The sequence below is a fragment of the Sphaerodactylus townsendi genome, linkage group LG08, assembly GCF_021028975.2.
Source record: "Sphaerodactylus townsendi isolate TG3544 linkage group LG08, MPM_Stown_v2.3, whole genome shotgun sequence".
Lineage (NCBI taxonomy): Eukaryota > Metazoa > Chordata > Lepidosauria > Squamata > Sphaerodactylidae > Sphaerodactylus > Sphaerodactylus townsendi.
The window spans coordinates 19951612-19965682 of record NC_059432.1 but is presented as its reverse complement, the minus strand read 5'-3'; the positions used below and the strand labels follow the sequence as shown (position 1 = coordinate 19965682).

General features: G+C 44.6%; 1 protein-coding gene across 20 annotated transcripts in view; it reads left to right on the top strand.

The window, feature by feature from the left end:
- ANK3 (ankyrin 3) overlaps window positions 1-14071 on the top strand; it is a 129753-nt gene that overhangs the window by 68729 nt on the left and 46953 nt on the right. For 18 of the 20 annotated variants that reach the window (XM_048505111.1, XM_048505109.1, XM_048505107.1 and 15 more), the window contains 7 exons: window positions 2736-2944; window positions 4190-4400; window positions 6227-6323; window positions 7126-7354; window positions 9158-9283; window positions 12330-12452; window positions 12943-12969. In XM_048505111.1, coding sequence (XP_048361068.1) covers window positions 2736-2944; window positions 4190-4400; window positions 6227-6323; window positions 7126-7354; window positions 9158-9283; window positions 12330-12452; window positions 12943-12969 — 1022 coding nt within the window. The remainder of the gene's footprint in view (window positions 1-2735; window positions 2945-4189; window positions 4401-6226; window positions 6324-7125; window positions 7355-9157; window positions 9284-12329; window positions 12453-12942; window positions 12970-14071) is intronic. The other 2 variants (XM_048505100.1, XM_048505096.1) reach the window with 1 other exon arrangement.

Genomic DNA, 14071 nt, shown 5'->3' with positions numbered 1-14071 from the left:
TAGCAGGGCAGGAAGGTAACAGACTCTACATAATCACCTATTGTTTGCTCCCCAGTAATTAGTATACAAAAATACATTGCCTCTGAAAATGAAATTTAGCTGTCGTAACTAATACCCACTTCCTGTATGAATTTGTCTGATATCCTCAAGAGAGAAGAATCTCATAGATCATGTGTGATGTGGTCATGGTTGTGTTAGGGTTGTGCGATATATTTCTCGGCACAGAGTGGCCAGGCCATTTCCAGGGATGCAGCCAGAAAGAGCAAATAACATCTGTCCCCATACAGCTGCTGCTTTCTGACAGCTGTTCCCATTTGCATGGCAGCGCATGTTTTCAGCCACTGGGCTCTTCCGAGCTGCAGCTTGTGGCAGTGTTTGGGAACGTGCCAGGTCCGGTGTTGCTGCCATCCGGTTGCCAGGTTTGTGCGCATTTCTTCACCCAGTTGCTCACAGCGTAAGTGAGTGAAGTGGCATTTTGATGATCTGGAGGAGCTGTCTGGATTATATTGTTATGACATCTTTGTAATCTGATCCAAGAGTGAAAAAGGAATGAAAATCATCCGCCCTCGTTTCCATCTTAGAATGAGATTGTTGACTATTTCCTGAGTATAGCACCATCTTCTGGTCCTGCTAAATATTGTCTTCAAAGCACCATTTGTATCCACATTGACAGGGGACAACCTTTTCACAAGAACCATCAGTGTATAGAACACAAGCCAGATTATATTGCATTACTCTCTAGCTGACATTCTCTGAGATCAGACCATCATGGGCTGTCCTAAACAGGTCACTTAGCATCAGTGGTGGGATCCAAAAATTTTAGTAACAGGTTCCCATGGGGGTGGGATTCAAACTGTGGCGTAGCGCCAATGGGGCTGGGCGGGGCACGACAGGGTGTGGCTGGGGATTCCGGGGGTGGGGCATTCCTGGGCGGGGCTGTGGCAAAGTCGCAGCCTCTGCGCTGGTCCTTGGGTGGGAAACAAATGCACGCAGGCGTAGGCTGCCACGCACGCCGGTGCACCTCCTGCTAGACTGCTTCAAGTTCTGCACGCTACTGCTGAGAGGAGGGGCGTAACTAAGGCAAAAATCACATGGCAAAATCACCAATTAGTAACCACCTCTCCGCACACACAAATAATTAGTAACCTACTCTCGGGAACCTGTGAGAACCTGCTGGATCCCACCTCTGCTTAGCATTCTGGGACATATCCACAAGAGCTAATGCAGGAACACTTTAAGAATCACGCTTTACCCTTCAAATAATTTCCCTGCAAACATCAGCTTGACTTTGTAGGTGATTCTTTATCCTTTTCACTTTAGAATGTCCTTCTGTGCAGGTAGCCATTTTGAAGCTGTAGAATGAAAATCAATGCCAATACAATAATAAAATCCCTGTTTTTAATTTTGGAGGAAAGAGTTAAATATGGCATTAGATTTGTATAATTTGCTTTTATATCCAATAGGATAATGGAAATGAATGAACAGTCAAGACCGAGTGTTAATTAAGTAGCCGTTAACAAGCTTTTAACTTTGTATTTGTAATATTAGCATGATTTCTTGTAATTTTTGTTGAGTTGTTTCAGAATAGGGAAAAAAGTTATTTGACATCGTATTTTATTAGAATTTGTTAAAATAAAAAGTGGGTTTTTTAAAAAATAATACCTTTTAAGGAGTCAACCAGCTTTCAAAGTATCCTGTATCCACACTCGAGTTACAGAGTATTGGATCCTGTGCCTTTGTTCCGTGTACTGGGCACTGTGGAAGCTGCCACAGATTCTTACACTAAATACTTTGGGGGTTGTTGGAGTTGTACATGTGGAAGGATTTATGCCCAGAGGGACTGAAGTCTCCATTGGTAGATTTCCTCTGCAGTGCCTGGAGATAAGTGTCTGTGGGCCAAAAATATAAGAGCCAAGCCAGTCTTCTTCAAGGAGCAGCAGTGGCGTAGGAGGTTAAGAGCTCGTGTATCTAATCTGGAGGAACCGGGTTTGATTCCCAGCTCTGCCGCCTGAGCTGCGGAGGCTTATCTGGGGAATTCAGATTAGCCTGTACACTCCCACACACGCCAGCTGGGTGACCTTGGGCTAGTCACAGCTTCTCTGAGCTCTCTCAGCCCCACCTACCTCACAGGGTGTTTGTTGTGAGGGGGGAAGGGAAAGGAGATTGTAAGCCCCTTTGAGTCTCCTGCAGGAGAGAAAGGGGGGATATAAATCCAAACTCCTACTCCTCCTCCTCCTCCTCCTCCTCCTCCTACTCCTCCTCTTCTTCTTCTTCTTCTTCTTCTTCTTCTTCTTCTTCTTCTTCTTCTTCTTCTTCTTCTTCTTCTTCTTCAAGATGAATCACCAAGGGAAAAATAATTGGTTCTGAAGTGGGTGTGACAAACCCATCTTGCCAGTGGGTTGCAGATTTAAAGTTTAAGAGTGCAAACTGTTTGCACAAATAATAAAGTTAAGAATAGTCTGCTGTGTTTCACTTACACATAGTAGACCAGTGGTTCTCAATCTTTTTTCACTTGGCAATCAATCTCCCTAAAATTGTACCCCCATATTAGCAAACCCCTTATGTAATTTTTCCACATACCCCCCCATACACTCTGGCACATACCCCCCCCCCCCCGGGAGTACACATACCTCAGGTTGGGAACCCCTGTAATAGATGATATAATGGAAAAGATTTCCTTTCAAAGAGTACTCATGACCTCTCTGGTTTACAAACTCACTGTTTCCCTTATGCAGAGCTGGACAGTGCCGAAGAACTCGAGAAGAAACGCATCTGCAGAATTATCACGAAGGACTTTCCTCAGTACTTTGCGGTGGTTTCGCGAATCAAGCAAGAAAGTAACCAGATTGGTCCTGAGGGTGGAATCTTGAGCAGCACAACTGTGCCACGGGTTCAGGCTTCGTTCCCAGAAGGAGCGCTAACCAAAAGAATACGAGTGGGCCTTCCAGGGTAACAAAGTGGCATTTCTTCAAAAACCAGAATTGTGATTCAACTGAACCTTTAGTGCAAGGGAGGGGTAGGACTCTTGACCATTTAACAAAAGAGGCAAGTGTCATTTTTCTTAACCCTGAATAAGAAAGGGCAGCTGCCCAAATTCCTTCTTTAATGCAACTACTAAGGCTGATAGCGCTATCTTCTTTAATTTCTGGTCTCCTTCTGAACCTTATCCTGACCAACAGGATAAGTACTCAGGAAACAGCTGGACTCTGGGCGAATCAGACATTTACAGCATGTAGGGAAAGTGTTCTTAAGATCTCGGCCCTCACGTAACTGTTCATTAGTAATTATTATGAGTTTCTTCATTCAGGGTTCCCATTTCAGAATGGTGCATCATTAACATGGTCATCATGATCATACTGAATTTAATTGAATTCTGTTATTGTTGGTTTTTTTTTACTCCTAATATTGGATTCATTGTAGCCTTTATAGCTTTTGGCATTCTCTTAGTGGTCCCTCCTTACTGACCAATATTTTAATTGCTGTTTATGCATCTTTGTGCGAATTTTAGCTCTGTTTATAATTGTTTTTAATGATGTGTGGTTTTTTTGGGGGGGGCTGATTTTAATGGTTTTAAAATGTGATTTCATCACGCATGTTTAGCTGTCTTGGTGGCCTTGTAAAGGCAGAAAGGCAGAATACAAGCTTTGTTCAATAAAAATAGACAGAAATGTTGCTTGAAATATAAAATGGAGGCAAAGCAAAAACTTTATTTTGAAAATCCATAGTGATCTATAGAGAACCATAGAGAGTAGCATTGTGTATCAAGAAACTACATCAGGGTTCCCTAATGTGAACCTACAGGCACCATAGACTTTTCAGAAAGTAAGTGGGACCACTGTAAAGTAGTGCTACCTATTGTCTTCCCTCATTCAAAATGGAAGGATTTTCCATTGGACTGTCATAAGGACTGGTAAGTCAATGTGTCTCCATTACCACTTTACTTCTTCCCAGGAGATGTTAGGATGCTGGTGTTCCATTTGGCTCCACTGCTTGTGGTCGCCACTTTGGGTCGGCGTCCACCTCTCAAAGCAGCCATTTTGGGATTTCCCTCTCAAATTTCTTAAGATGCCCACAGAGTCAAAAGATTAGGGGCCCTGGAATGAGATGTAATTAAGAAACAGTTTAGCTTTCTTTAAAAAAAAAACCCCTTAAACTCATATTCTAGACTCTCTCTTTCTCTACCGATAAACAGGCTCAACCAGTTCCAGATGAAACCGTCAAGAAAATTCTTGGCAACAAAGCAACGTTCAGTCCCATTGTTACTGTGGAACCCAGAAGAAGAAAATTCCATAAGCCGATCACCATGACAATCCCAGTGCCACCCCCATCTGGGGAAGGGATAACCAATGGATATAAAGGCGACACAACGCCCAGCCTTCGACTACTATGTAGTATCACAGGTTAGACAAAAAGATTAAAAAATAATTTGTCCACATTTCTTTCATTCTGTCTCTCTAACAGTGAAGCCCTAAACAAAGTTACACCTTCCAAAGCCCACTGAAGTCAGTGGACTTGACTTGTATTTAGGATTGCGCTTCAAATGTTAGTTCCATTGCTGAAAATAGTTTCTCCAAATATTGGAGAAACACATGAGAAAAATAGTGGTAATAAGTATAGTCATTTGGGGGAAAAAATCCTCTAGGTATGGTGTTTGGAGAAACAGAATTCTGTACCCTATATTGGTTACATAAATTTGCATTGTGAGTTGGATTCGTAGGTACTGTGGGCCAGTAGGAGACACTTCCATTTGTGCAGGAGTCTGTGATTTCAGGGGTTGTTCTAGCCTTTCTGCAGCCTCTCTTCCATGCTATGCCCAAGGGCCACAACCTCAGCAGCAGCATTTTGGGTGAAGACAAGGATAATGGGTAAAGATCCATGCCACTAGCGTCGCTCCACCTGCATTTTTTTGGATCCAAGTTGCTGTGATTCCTAAAGGCAATTATACCTTTCTAAGTCCATTGAAATCAGTGGGTCTAGGTCAGGGGTGTCAAACTCATTTGTTAAGAGGGCCAGATGTGACATCAATGTGACCTAGTTAGGCCGGTAGCAGAGGATGGCTACCTCAGCTGTCAAGCCCCCAGCAGGCTCTCCAGCCCAGATCAGCACTGGGGAGAAGGTGGCGACGACCTTGGCTGTTGATCCCACAGTGGGCTCACCAGCCTGGAGCAGCACTGGGGGAGGTGGTTGGCACTGGGGCACTAGCTCACCAGCCAAAATTGGCACTGGGAGTTGGTTACCTTGGCTGGCGATCCTTCAGCAGCCTCACCAACCCAGATTGGCATGGAGGGGGTTGCCAAGACAGATCAGCAGTGGGATGGGTGCCTGGAGTCGCCAGCCCACAACAGACTTGCCAGACCAGATCGAGAGTGAGGTGGGGTTGTCTCAATTGGTTCATGGGTCTGATAAGCTTTCTCAAGGGGCTGTATCCAACTCCCAGGCCAGGTGTTTGACACCCCTGGTCTAGATAGGCACGACTCTGCTTAGGATAAAGGATGCTAAACTTCTCTGCAAATGAATTCCTCAACAGTCAAGCTTAATTTTTAAGCATTGATGAAATGCGATTCAAATCGCCCTACCTGGTTTGTCCATACAGCTGCAAATGCCTACCAAACTGGTTCACACCTGGTTTTTGTGGAAAAGCGCATGCACAAAGAAATATTACCTTTACAATTGAAATATTACCTGCACAATTGAAATATTACCTTTAATTATGACTGATGTATATGATTTGTGAGTGATCTAATGGTCTAGCTTCAAAACTTGCCTGCTGAGCAGAGCAGTTATGCAACAAGGGGAATAGTATTTATTTATTTATTATTTATTACATTTATGTCCTGCCTATTTTGGGAAGACTCAGGTAGAACTTGTTGTATAACTTGATTAGGCTGCATGAGAACAGGCATGTCTTAAAAGCCAGTTACGGTGTATCGCGTGATCAAGAAGGAATCCATTGAAGCAATCTGCTGAACATCAAAGAGCAGATCAGTGAACTGATGAACTTATTGCCGAAAAATCAGGTCCACAAGCCGAACTGATGGGATGTCGAGCATTTCTACTTAGCGCGGTGCTGAGAACATCCCAGACTTACCAGGATGGCGTAGTCATTTATCGCATTTCGTTCAAACCGTATCAAAGCAGAGCCATCTTCAAGCAGAAGTATAAAGCTGTGTAGAAATGTAGATCACTTTAAAAGCATGTGTTGACGCCTCTTTTTTTCTTCCCTTAGGCGGTACATCACCAGCTCAGTGGGAAGATATCACCGGCACCACTCCACTGACCTTTGTAAATGACTGTGTCTCTTTCACAACCAACGTTTCAGCCAGGTAGAGTAAGAATAGACGCAAAGCAGATGATTACAAATTTGAAATAGATTTGCAAGGATCAAATATTGTCAGGGATTGTATATTAGCTGATGACCTGGTTCCATAAGTGGATATTTTGGTTTAATAAGTGGGCTTGGTGGATTTTTTGCTTGATCGGAGGGAGAAAATGTCCGAAAATACGTACATAGGGGGGATATAAATCCAAGGGAGACATACAAAATTCCACCAGTGTTTCTTCTGGTATCTGGGATCCTCGAAGGATATGTCAATAGTCTTGTCACAACCCAGCCCAAATTTGTGTCTACGCAGTGGCGTAGGAGGGTAAGAGCTCGTGTATCTAATCTGGAGGAACCGGGTTTGATTCCAAGCTCTGCCACCTGAGCTGTGGAGGCTTATCTGGAGAATTCAGATTAGCCTGTACACTCCCACACACGCCAGCTGGTTGACCTTGGGCTAGTCACAGCTTCTCTGAGCTCTCTCAGCCCCACCTACCTCACAGACTGTTTGTTGTGAGGGGGGAAGGGAAAGGAGATTGTAAGCCCCTTTGAGTCTCCTGCAGGAGAGAAAGGGGGGATATAAATCCAAACTCCTCCTCCTCCTCCTCCTCCTCCTCCTCCTCCTCCTCCTCCTCCTCCTCCTCCTCCTCCTCCTCCTCCTCCTCCTCCTCCTCCTCTTCTTCTTCTTCTTCTTCTTCTTCTTCTTCTTCTTCTTCTTCTATCCTTTTGCTCAGTTCTGTGCAAACTAGGTCTCCATAGTATGAGAATATGCTGACTGGTCTTTTGTTTTTCAAATCTGTGTTCAGATTTTGGCTAGCAGACTGCCATCAGGTTCTTGAAACTGTCGGGCTGGCCTCGCAACTTTATAGGGAACTAATATGCGTCCCGTACATGGCCAAGTTTGTGATTTTCGCCAAAATGAACGATGCTGTGGAATCTAGTTTGCGCTGCTTCTGCATGACGGATGATAAAGTGGACAAAACGTTGGAGCAGCAGGAGAATTTCGAAGAAGTTGCAAGAAGCAAAGATATCGAGGTATGTCGTGACTTAGCAGCAAAGCCCTTCATTATGCCCCTAACTAGACTTGGAGAAATAAATTGAGTTTGGTGTGGTAGAGAAGGTGGGAGAAAGCCACACAAGCCATTATAGACCACTCCCAATAACACACTTTCCCCCTATGTCAAGCTAAAAGAGAAGATGAGAGGGGCAAGACAGGGCTGGACTGTAGGGCCACAGGTCAGGTCTTGGAACTCTCAGGAACAAATCAGAGAAAAGGCATCTGATTGGTCCAGTGTTCTGGGAGGCGGTACCTTATAAGGAGGCTTTGATATACACACTGTTACATTCAGTGGGGTAGCGTATCACTTCAGACTGCAAGTGGGTATGTGTTAGTGACAGCTAGCCTGCATGATTGAACCCTGTTCCACAAAAACCCTCTCTGCCCATACAGAAGTGGCATTGGAGGGAGCAGGCTAGATTGAGTGCTTGTCCATGATATATTAGAGTTATATGTGCAGGGAGGGGGTTGTTGTTGTTCTCTGTTTAGATGGGGAATTATTCAGTTGTGTAGACCTTGCCTGCAGCTAGAATTAGTATGATCAAGAAAAAACTTTCCGCTTGGTTCTCCTGATTCTCAGCCTGTCTGCAGGTAAAGGAGGCTGGAGATTGCAATGAAGCTATTTCTCCTTGTCTATCCCTTTACTTTCTCCCAAGAATCTAATGATGATAGGCCCACAGAACTTTCATCATAATTGTAATTGTTCAGTGCATTTGTGCCCAAGCTGAGTAACTAACTGAGGAACATTAGAACCAAGGTCATGCCTTTCCTGCAGGAGCAGGAGTAGGTGAAGGACCAGGTGGCGGTTGTGAAGTCTGAGGTTAGCTGAAGCAAAAATGGAAACCCACCTCCACATTGTCCATCTACCAGAGGATTCAATTCTAACAGCTGTTCTGTTGGTGCAAAAGGAAGGAATATCCCTGGTTAATAAAAGGCTGTCTTGGGGATTAGGGGCAACCCATATGGACAAAAAGCCCCATGAACTGGAGATTCATTAAGGAGGGAATTTGACTAAGTTTCAGGGGGAAATCTTGTGAAATCTAACCCTTCTTGCTGAGCAGGAAGTATCTGAGTCACAGTGAGTAACCTCACACATATTTGGTAGTGTTGTATAGTGATTAGAGAGCCAGGTTGGGAACTTGGTGACCCTGGTTCAGTCAATGATTTGCAAAGCTCATCAGCTGATCTTGGACCAGTCATACATATACTCAGGGCCAAACTAGATGAGATGCCAGTCCTAAGTTCATTGTGAAGACACACCTACATTTTGTAGAGTCAGGGAATGCCCTTTAAAAATACCACAGGGACCCTGATTCTGGTTGGGACCATTGCAAGGGGAGGGGGAGGGTCTTCAACCTTCCCCGCCCCCAGTTTTTCTTCAAATGGCACCAAGCCGTGCATGTTGGTGTAAAATGTCCCCAGGCACCATTTTGGGTTGCACAAATAAAATGGGAAAACTCAGGGGCCCTCTCATCCCTCTGACTTGTGATGGTCTTAACCAGATTAGGATTGCCATAACACTCTTAAAAGGCACGCCTCAGCTACAAAATGGAGGCAGTATCCCTGAGGTGAACTTGGAGATGACATTACATATAGTACAACCCTCAGCCCTTAGCAAGGATATAATGAGGGAGAAAAGGAAGTGTGTGACAAAAATAGATAAATAATATTTACAGTACAGCTGTCAGTATAATCTTTCTAATCATTTGAGGTTTGTACTTCTTAGCTTGGCTGTGGAGCCGATTTAATACATTTTAACAAGTGTGTTCTTGATCTGACAGGTTCTGGAAGGGAAGCCTATTTATGTGGATTGCTATGGGAATCTCGCCCCTCTGACAAAAGGAGGACAACAGCTTGTGTTTAATTTTTACGCTTTCAAAGAAAACAGACTGCCATTTTCTATCAAGGTAAAAATAAGGCTGTCGGAAAAGAAAACACTAGGAAAACGTTTTCTCCTTGTAAAGCAGATTAAAAATAAATAAAGCCCCTATTCATTTGGAGTGTTTGGAAGGGGCGTACCCATGAAGTTCTAGCCAACTGAAGTTGTGGCAAGAAAACATCCCCATTAATGTGAACTTTTGTCCTACTGATTAGGAATGGCAGTTAAAATCCAGTTCCAGATAGAATGGTTGTGTAAGGTCGATTCCGCACTTGCGTTATCTACCTAAGTTCGAGCTGCGTTCGACCTAAGTGCTCCACACAACCACTGGGATTGACGTGGTTTTGTACCAGCTTCGCCCCGTGTAACTGTCAAATTTCCGACTCCAGTTGGGAACTACAACTTTTTCAGGGAACCACGCTCGAACTCAGCTCGATTCCAGTAAAGTGCAGAATCTCTGGTGCCAGGAGTCCCCCATTCAGCCAATCACAGCTGAGTGTTTCGAGCATGCGTACAGCTGGCCAATCAAAAAACGCCACCTTCATCCCTCCATTCCTGTGGCAGTTTTTTGGTAATGTGTGTGGGGGTAGACGGAACATGGCTGTAGAACAGTAGCCAATCGGAACGGAGCAGCAAAGAGGCACAGGATGATTCCGCCCTCCGAGCTGGGATCAAGGTGGTTGCAGTGGGGAACAACAATGGCTTCGACCTAGGTCAGTACCCTTCTCAGGGAACTGGGTCGAACCTATTTTACTCATGTGCGGAATCACCCTAACGGATCTAAAAAGGGGTTCCAGAGGAGATCAGTAAACTTATTTGCTGATGCGTAAAAAACTTTTCAACGCCCCACTGTTTGTGTAGGCTGTCCTGATGCCTTTTGAAATGTTGACTGTTATCGCAAATTATTATTCCAATGAGACATCTATTTGCAATCAGATGAGTTTTGGTGATTTTTCAAACATCCATAGATGGGCAGAAATGATACTGTGCTGAACTGCATGCCGGCACATGACCCCTCCAAGACAGGGCCCAGATGTAGATGACCCTGGCTAACCCAATCTCATCCAGTCTTGGAAACGTAGCAATGTTGTCAAGGAAACCCAGGGTTGCTATGCGGAGGCAGGCTGTGGCAAACCACCTCTGATCTTCTCTTGCATTGAAAAACCCTGTGGGGTCACCCTCAGTCACACCCAACTTGGCACTTTACACCCACTCCAAGACAGGAGCTAATACAGCTAATGTCTGTATTGTGTGGTTGCCTGTTATTGTCCTTCATGCCCTGGCCTCCACTGCACAATTGGCCCAGCCTCATCCAGTTTTATTTGCAATTATATTTTGCGTGGAAATTCAGCAACTCTTTTGAGAGCTTCAAAGCTAGCCTGTGCAGGACCCTGGTTCAAAAGGAGCTCCTGTTTGCATGATTGGGTTCATTTGCTTAATTTGAATAATTTTACTAAACTGCTATCTCAGTCATGTGGGCATCTTTGGTAGGAAGGTGCCTTAATTGTTCTTAGGGCTGTTTAGAGCTGCCAAGAATCTCAGACTAAGATTTCTTGTGGGCCTCCCTTCATAGCTCTGTTCGCACGTTACAGTAAACACATGTCCGACATGTGTACAGAATACACTTGATTTTTTCTTTATATGTGTGTTAATGGTTTTAAAATGGGATATTATTTTATACGTTTTAATTTGTTAGCCACCTTGGTGGCCCTTATGAAGGCAGAAGGGCAGGATATAAATTATGTTTGTAATAATGTGGATGATGAGGTTATATTCAATGCATGTACAGCTGAATGTGTGATACAAACCTCAGGGACCATCTTTCCCCCTACGCCCCCACTTGGCCACTGCGTTCTGCAGAGGCCAATTTGCTGTTGGCACCTGGCCCCTCCATGATTCAGTTAGCCTCCACTCGGGCCAAGGCCTTCAGTGCCTTGGCCCCAACGTGGTGGAACACTCTTCTACCAATCATTAGGGCCCTGCAGGACCTTGGACAGCTCCGTGAGGCCCTAAAGACTGAGCTGTTCCGCCGAGCTTTTGGAAGAGAGTAACCGCTGATGACCACCCGTATTTTCCATCGTTGGACCACCCCCATGAGAAGGAGCTGAATTTGACTGACTCTGACTGAGTTTTTATCGCCATCTGTAGTCTCCTTCTGTTTTTAGGTTTAGTAATGGTTTTATAGTTTGTTGTGATTTTAATGTTTGATTATTCTGTACCAGAGCCCTTTGGGGGTGGGCAGTATACTAAATTCAATCAATCAATCAAATCAATCAATATATCTGCATATTGGTCCCTAGTTTCATTTCGAAAATAAAAGCTTGCTGCCTCTTTCTTACATAGAGATGCATGCCTGTGTGACAGAAAGATTAAATTCCTCCTCTCTTGGGACCACCTCTCCCTATACTGACCACGGAGGGCTCTTCACTCATCCGGACATAACCATCTGGTGGCCCCCGGTCCAAGGACATTTTGGCTACCCCCAACCAGGGACAGGACTTTTTCGGCCCTGGCCCCAACCTAGTGGAACTCCCTCCCAGCTAACATCAGGGCCTTGTGGGAGCTCACCAAGTTCCACAGGGCTTGTAAGGTAGAGATGTTCCACCAGGTAACCATGAGTCCATTCCAACTTACTGGCCTCCTGACCTCCCTGCTCCCTCTTCATCCTCACCCCAGTAGCTGAGAATAGCTGTACAAATGGGATGGGGATGCTTTGATATGGCATGATCAGAGCCCCCTAGAATGTTCTTCTCTTATACCCCTCTCAGCACCCAAGTTCTTTCTGTGTCCTTGTTTATGACGTTACTGGGATTATGCAACTCAATCACTAGGTATAATCTGTGGATGGATGAGAATCAAACTTTGGGGAGACGATTTCAGGGCAACGCATTTGAACAGGCCGTCTTCATATACTTTTCCCAACTCTGGTGTATCAAAAAAACCCTTCTTTTTGGGGTTTGTTGGTTTGTTTAAAGACAGAGATATGAGTTGAATTAAATGCAATGCAAAACACCCCCCAAAAAATAATCCTTTAAACTTCTGAGACCAACATGAGGACATCTGTTTATTTGTAGATCAGAGACACCAGCCAAGAACCTTGTGGTCGCTTATCCTTTTTGAAAGAGCCAAAGACTACAAAAGGTCTCCCACAAACAGCCGTTTGCAACTTAAATATCACTCTGCCAGCACACAAAAAGGTACAGCTTCCAAGATTCATTTGATTTCAGTTGACAGATCTTTGGGCGGAAGGGGTGGTGGTGGTGGTTTTTTATTTTATTATTTTTTCGCTGATTAGAATGAAACACTGGCTCTGTGAATGCCTTACAATCTGATTAAGTTTGTTTTATGTCTGATTGTTTTCATGAATGCCGAAAGCTTTTGAAGTTTTATCGTTACTGTGTTGTTCTGTTTCTGTTATTTTTCTTTTCTATGGATGGGGGTTCTCTGTTTGCAGCTCATGCTTCCGCTTGCAGTTCATAGATATTTATGCTTTTATCAGCATCACGAGTTGATTTGCATTTGATGTATTTTCTGTTGACATTTTGGATTTTGCTTTGCCTTATAAATTAGCTTTGCTTTTTTTTTTTTTTGTGCACCCTGACTCGGTCCTTTTCATATCCTGATATTCTTTTCCCTGCTGCCCATTATAATACTCCTTGTCTCTGCAATGCATCTTGGGACCAAAAGGAAACAGAGTCAGATCAAGATGATGAGGTAATATAAACACTGTCTTTTTTATTGCTGTATCCGAATTTTTAACAATAACAGAAATACATCTCTGGTATCTCCAAAATATGATGGCTAAACTCTCAAATTATGTGTATTTATATGCTTTGTTGTCAAATACCAACACAGCAGACATCAGGTAAAGCTTATGACCGTGTGTTCTGCTGACATGATACTTCCACTTCTCTGTGCTGAATTCTGTGAAGAATTCTTCCATCAAGTCTTCCTCCAACAGAAAAAGACTTCCTTCAACAGTTTGGCTCATTTCGCACATGCAGAATAATGCACTTTCAAACTGCTTTCAGTGCTCTTTGAAGCTGTGTGGAATAGCAAAATCCACTTGCAAACAGTTGTGAAAGTGGTTTGAAAACGCATTATTTTGCATGTGCGGAAGGGGCCTCTGTTTGATCCGAGGAAGCCTTCCTCCATTAGAAAAAGACATTCTCCATCAGTCCTTCTCCTATGAAGGAAGACTTAGCAGAAGAGTATCACTGGGTCCAACTTAGCGCAGAAAATCATAGGATCCAGTTCTCTGTGTGCAGTTTGTAGAACCTGCACACCTGTGAGGGATCCCAACCTTTCCCCAGTCCTTTCCCCTGTCTCCTACCAGCCTTCAACCAAAGCCAATATTTAATCACTGGTTTATCAAAATAAACCAAACATTAATTAACAGAGACCCACAGGCACAGAGGTACAGGGGGAGGGGTGGTCAAATGACCCCGGGCGCAGCAGCGGGGCCCCCGCAAAATTGCCCCCCTCCTACCCCGCACCGACCTGGGGATCATTTGACACTTCCCCCATCCCTGTGGGTGGTACATCGCTCCCATCTGAGCTTCCTCCTTCCCTTCCCAGATACTCGAGGCCAGGGGTCAGAGGCAGAGGCAGCTCAGATGGGCACTGCAGTGGCAGGCCACCTCCTGGGTCACCCACCACAGCACCCTGCCCGCCCCCCGTCTCCCTGCAGGCCAGCTTCTGCAGGATGCAGCCTGCTTGTCTGAGCTGCTGCTGAGAACGGGGCATGGAGCTGGGGGGGCGCCCAGAGCAAGGCGCCATTTCCCCCTGATACGACTCTGTTAATGAATTTCATGGG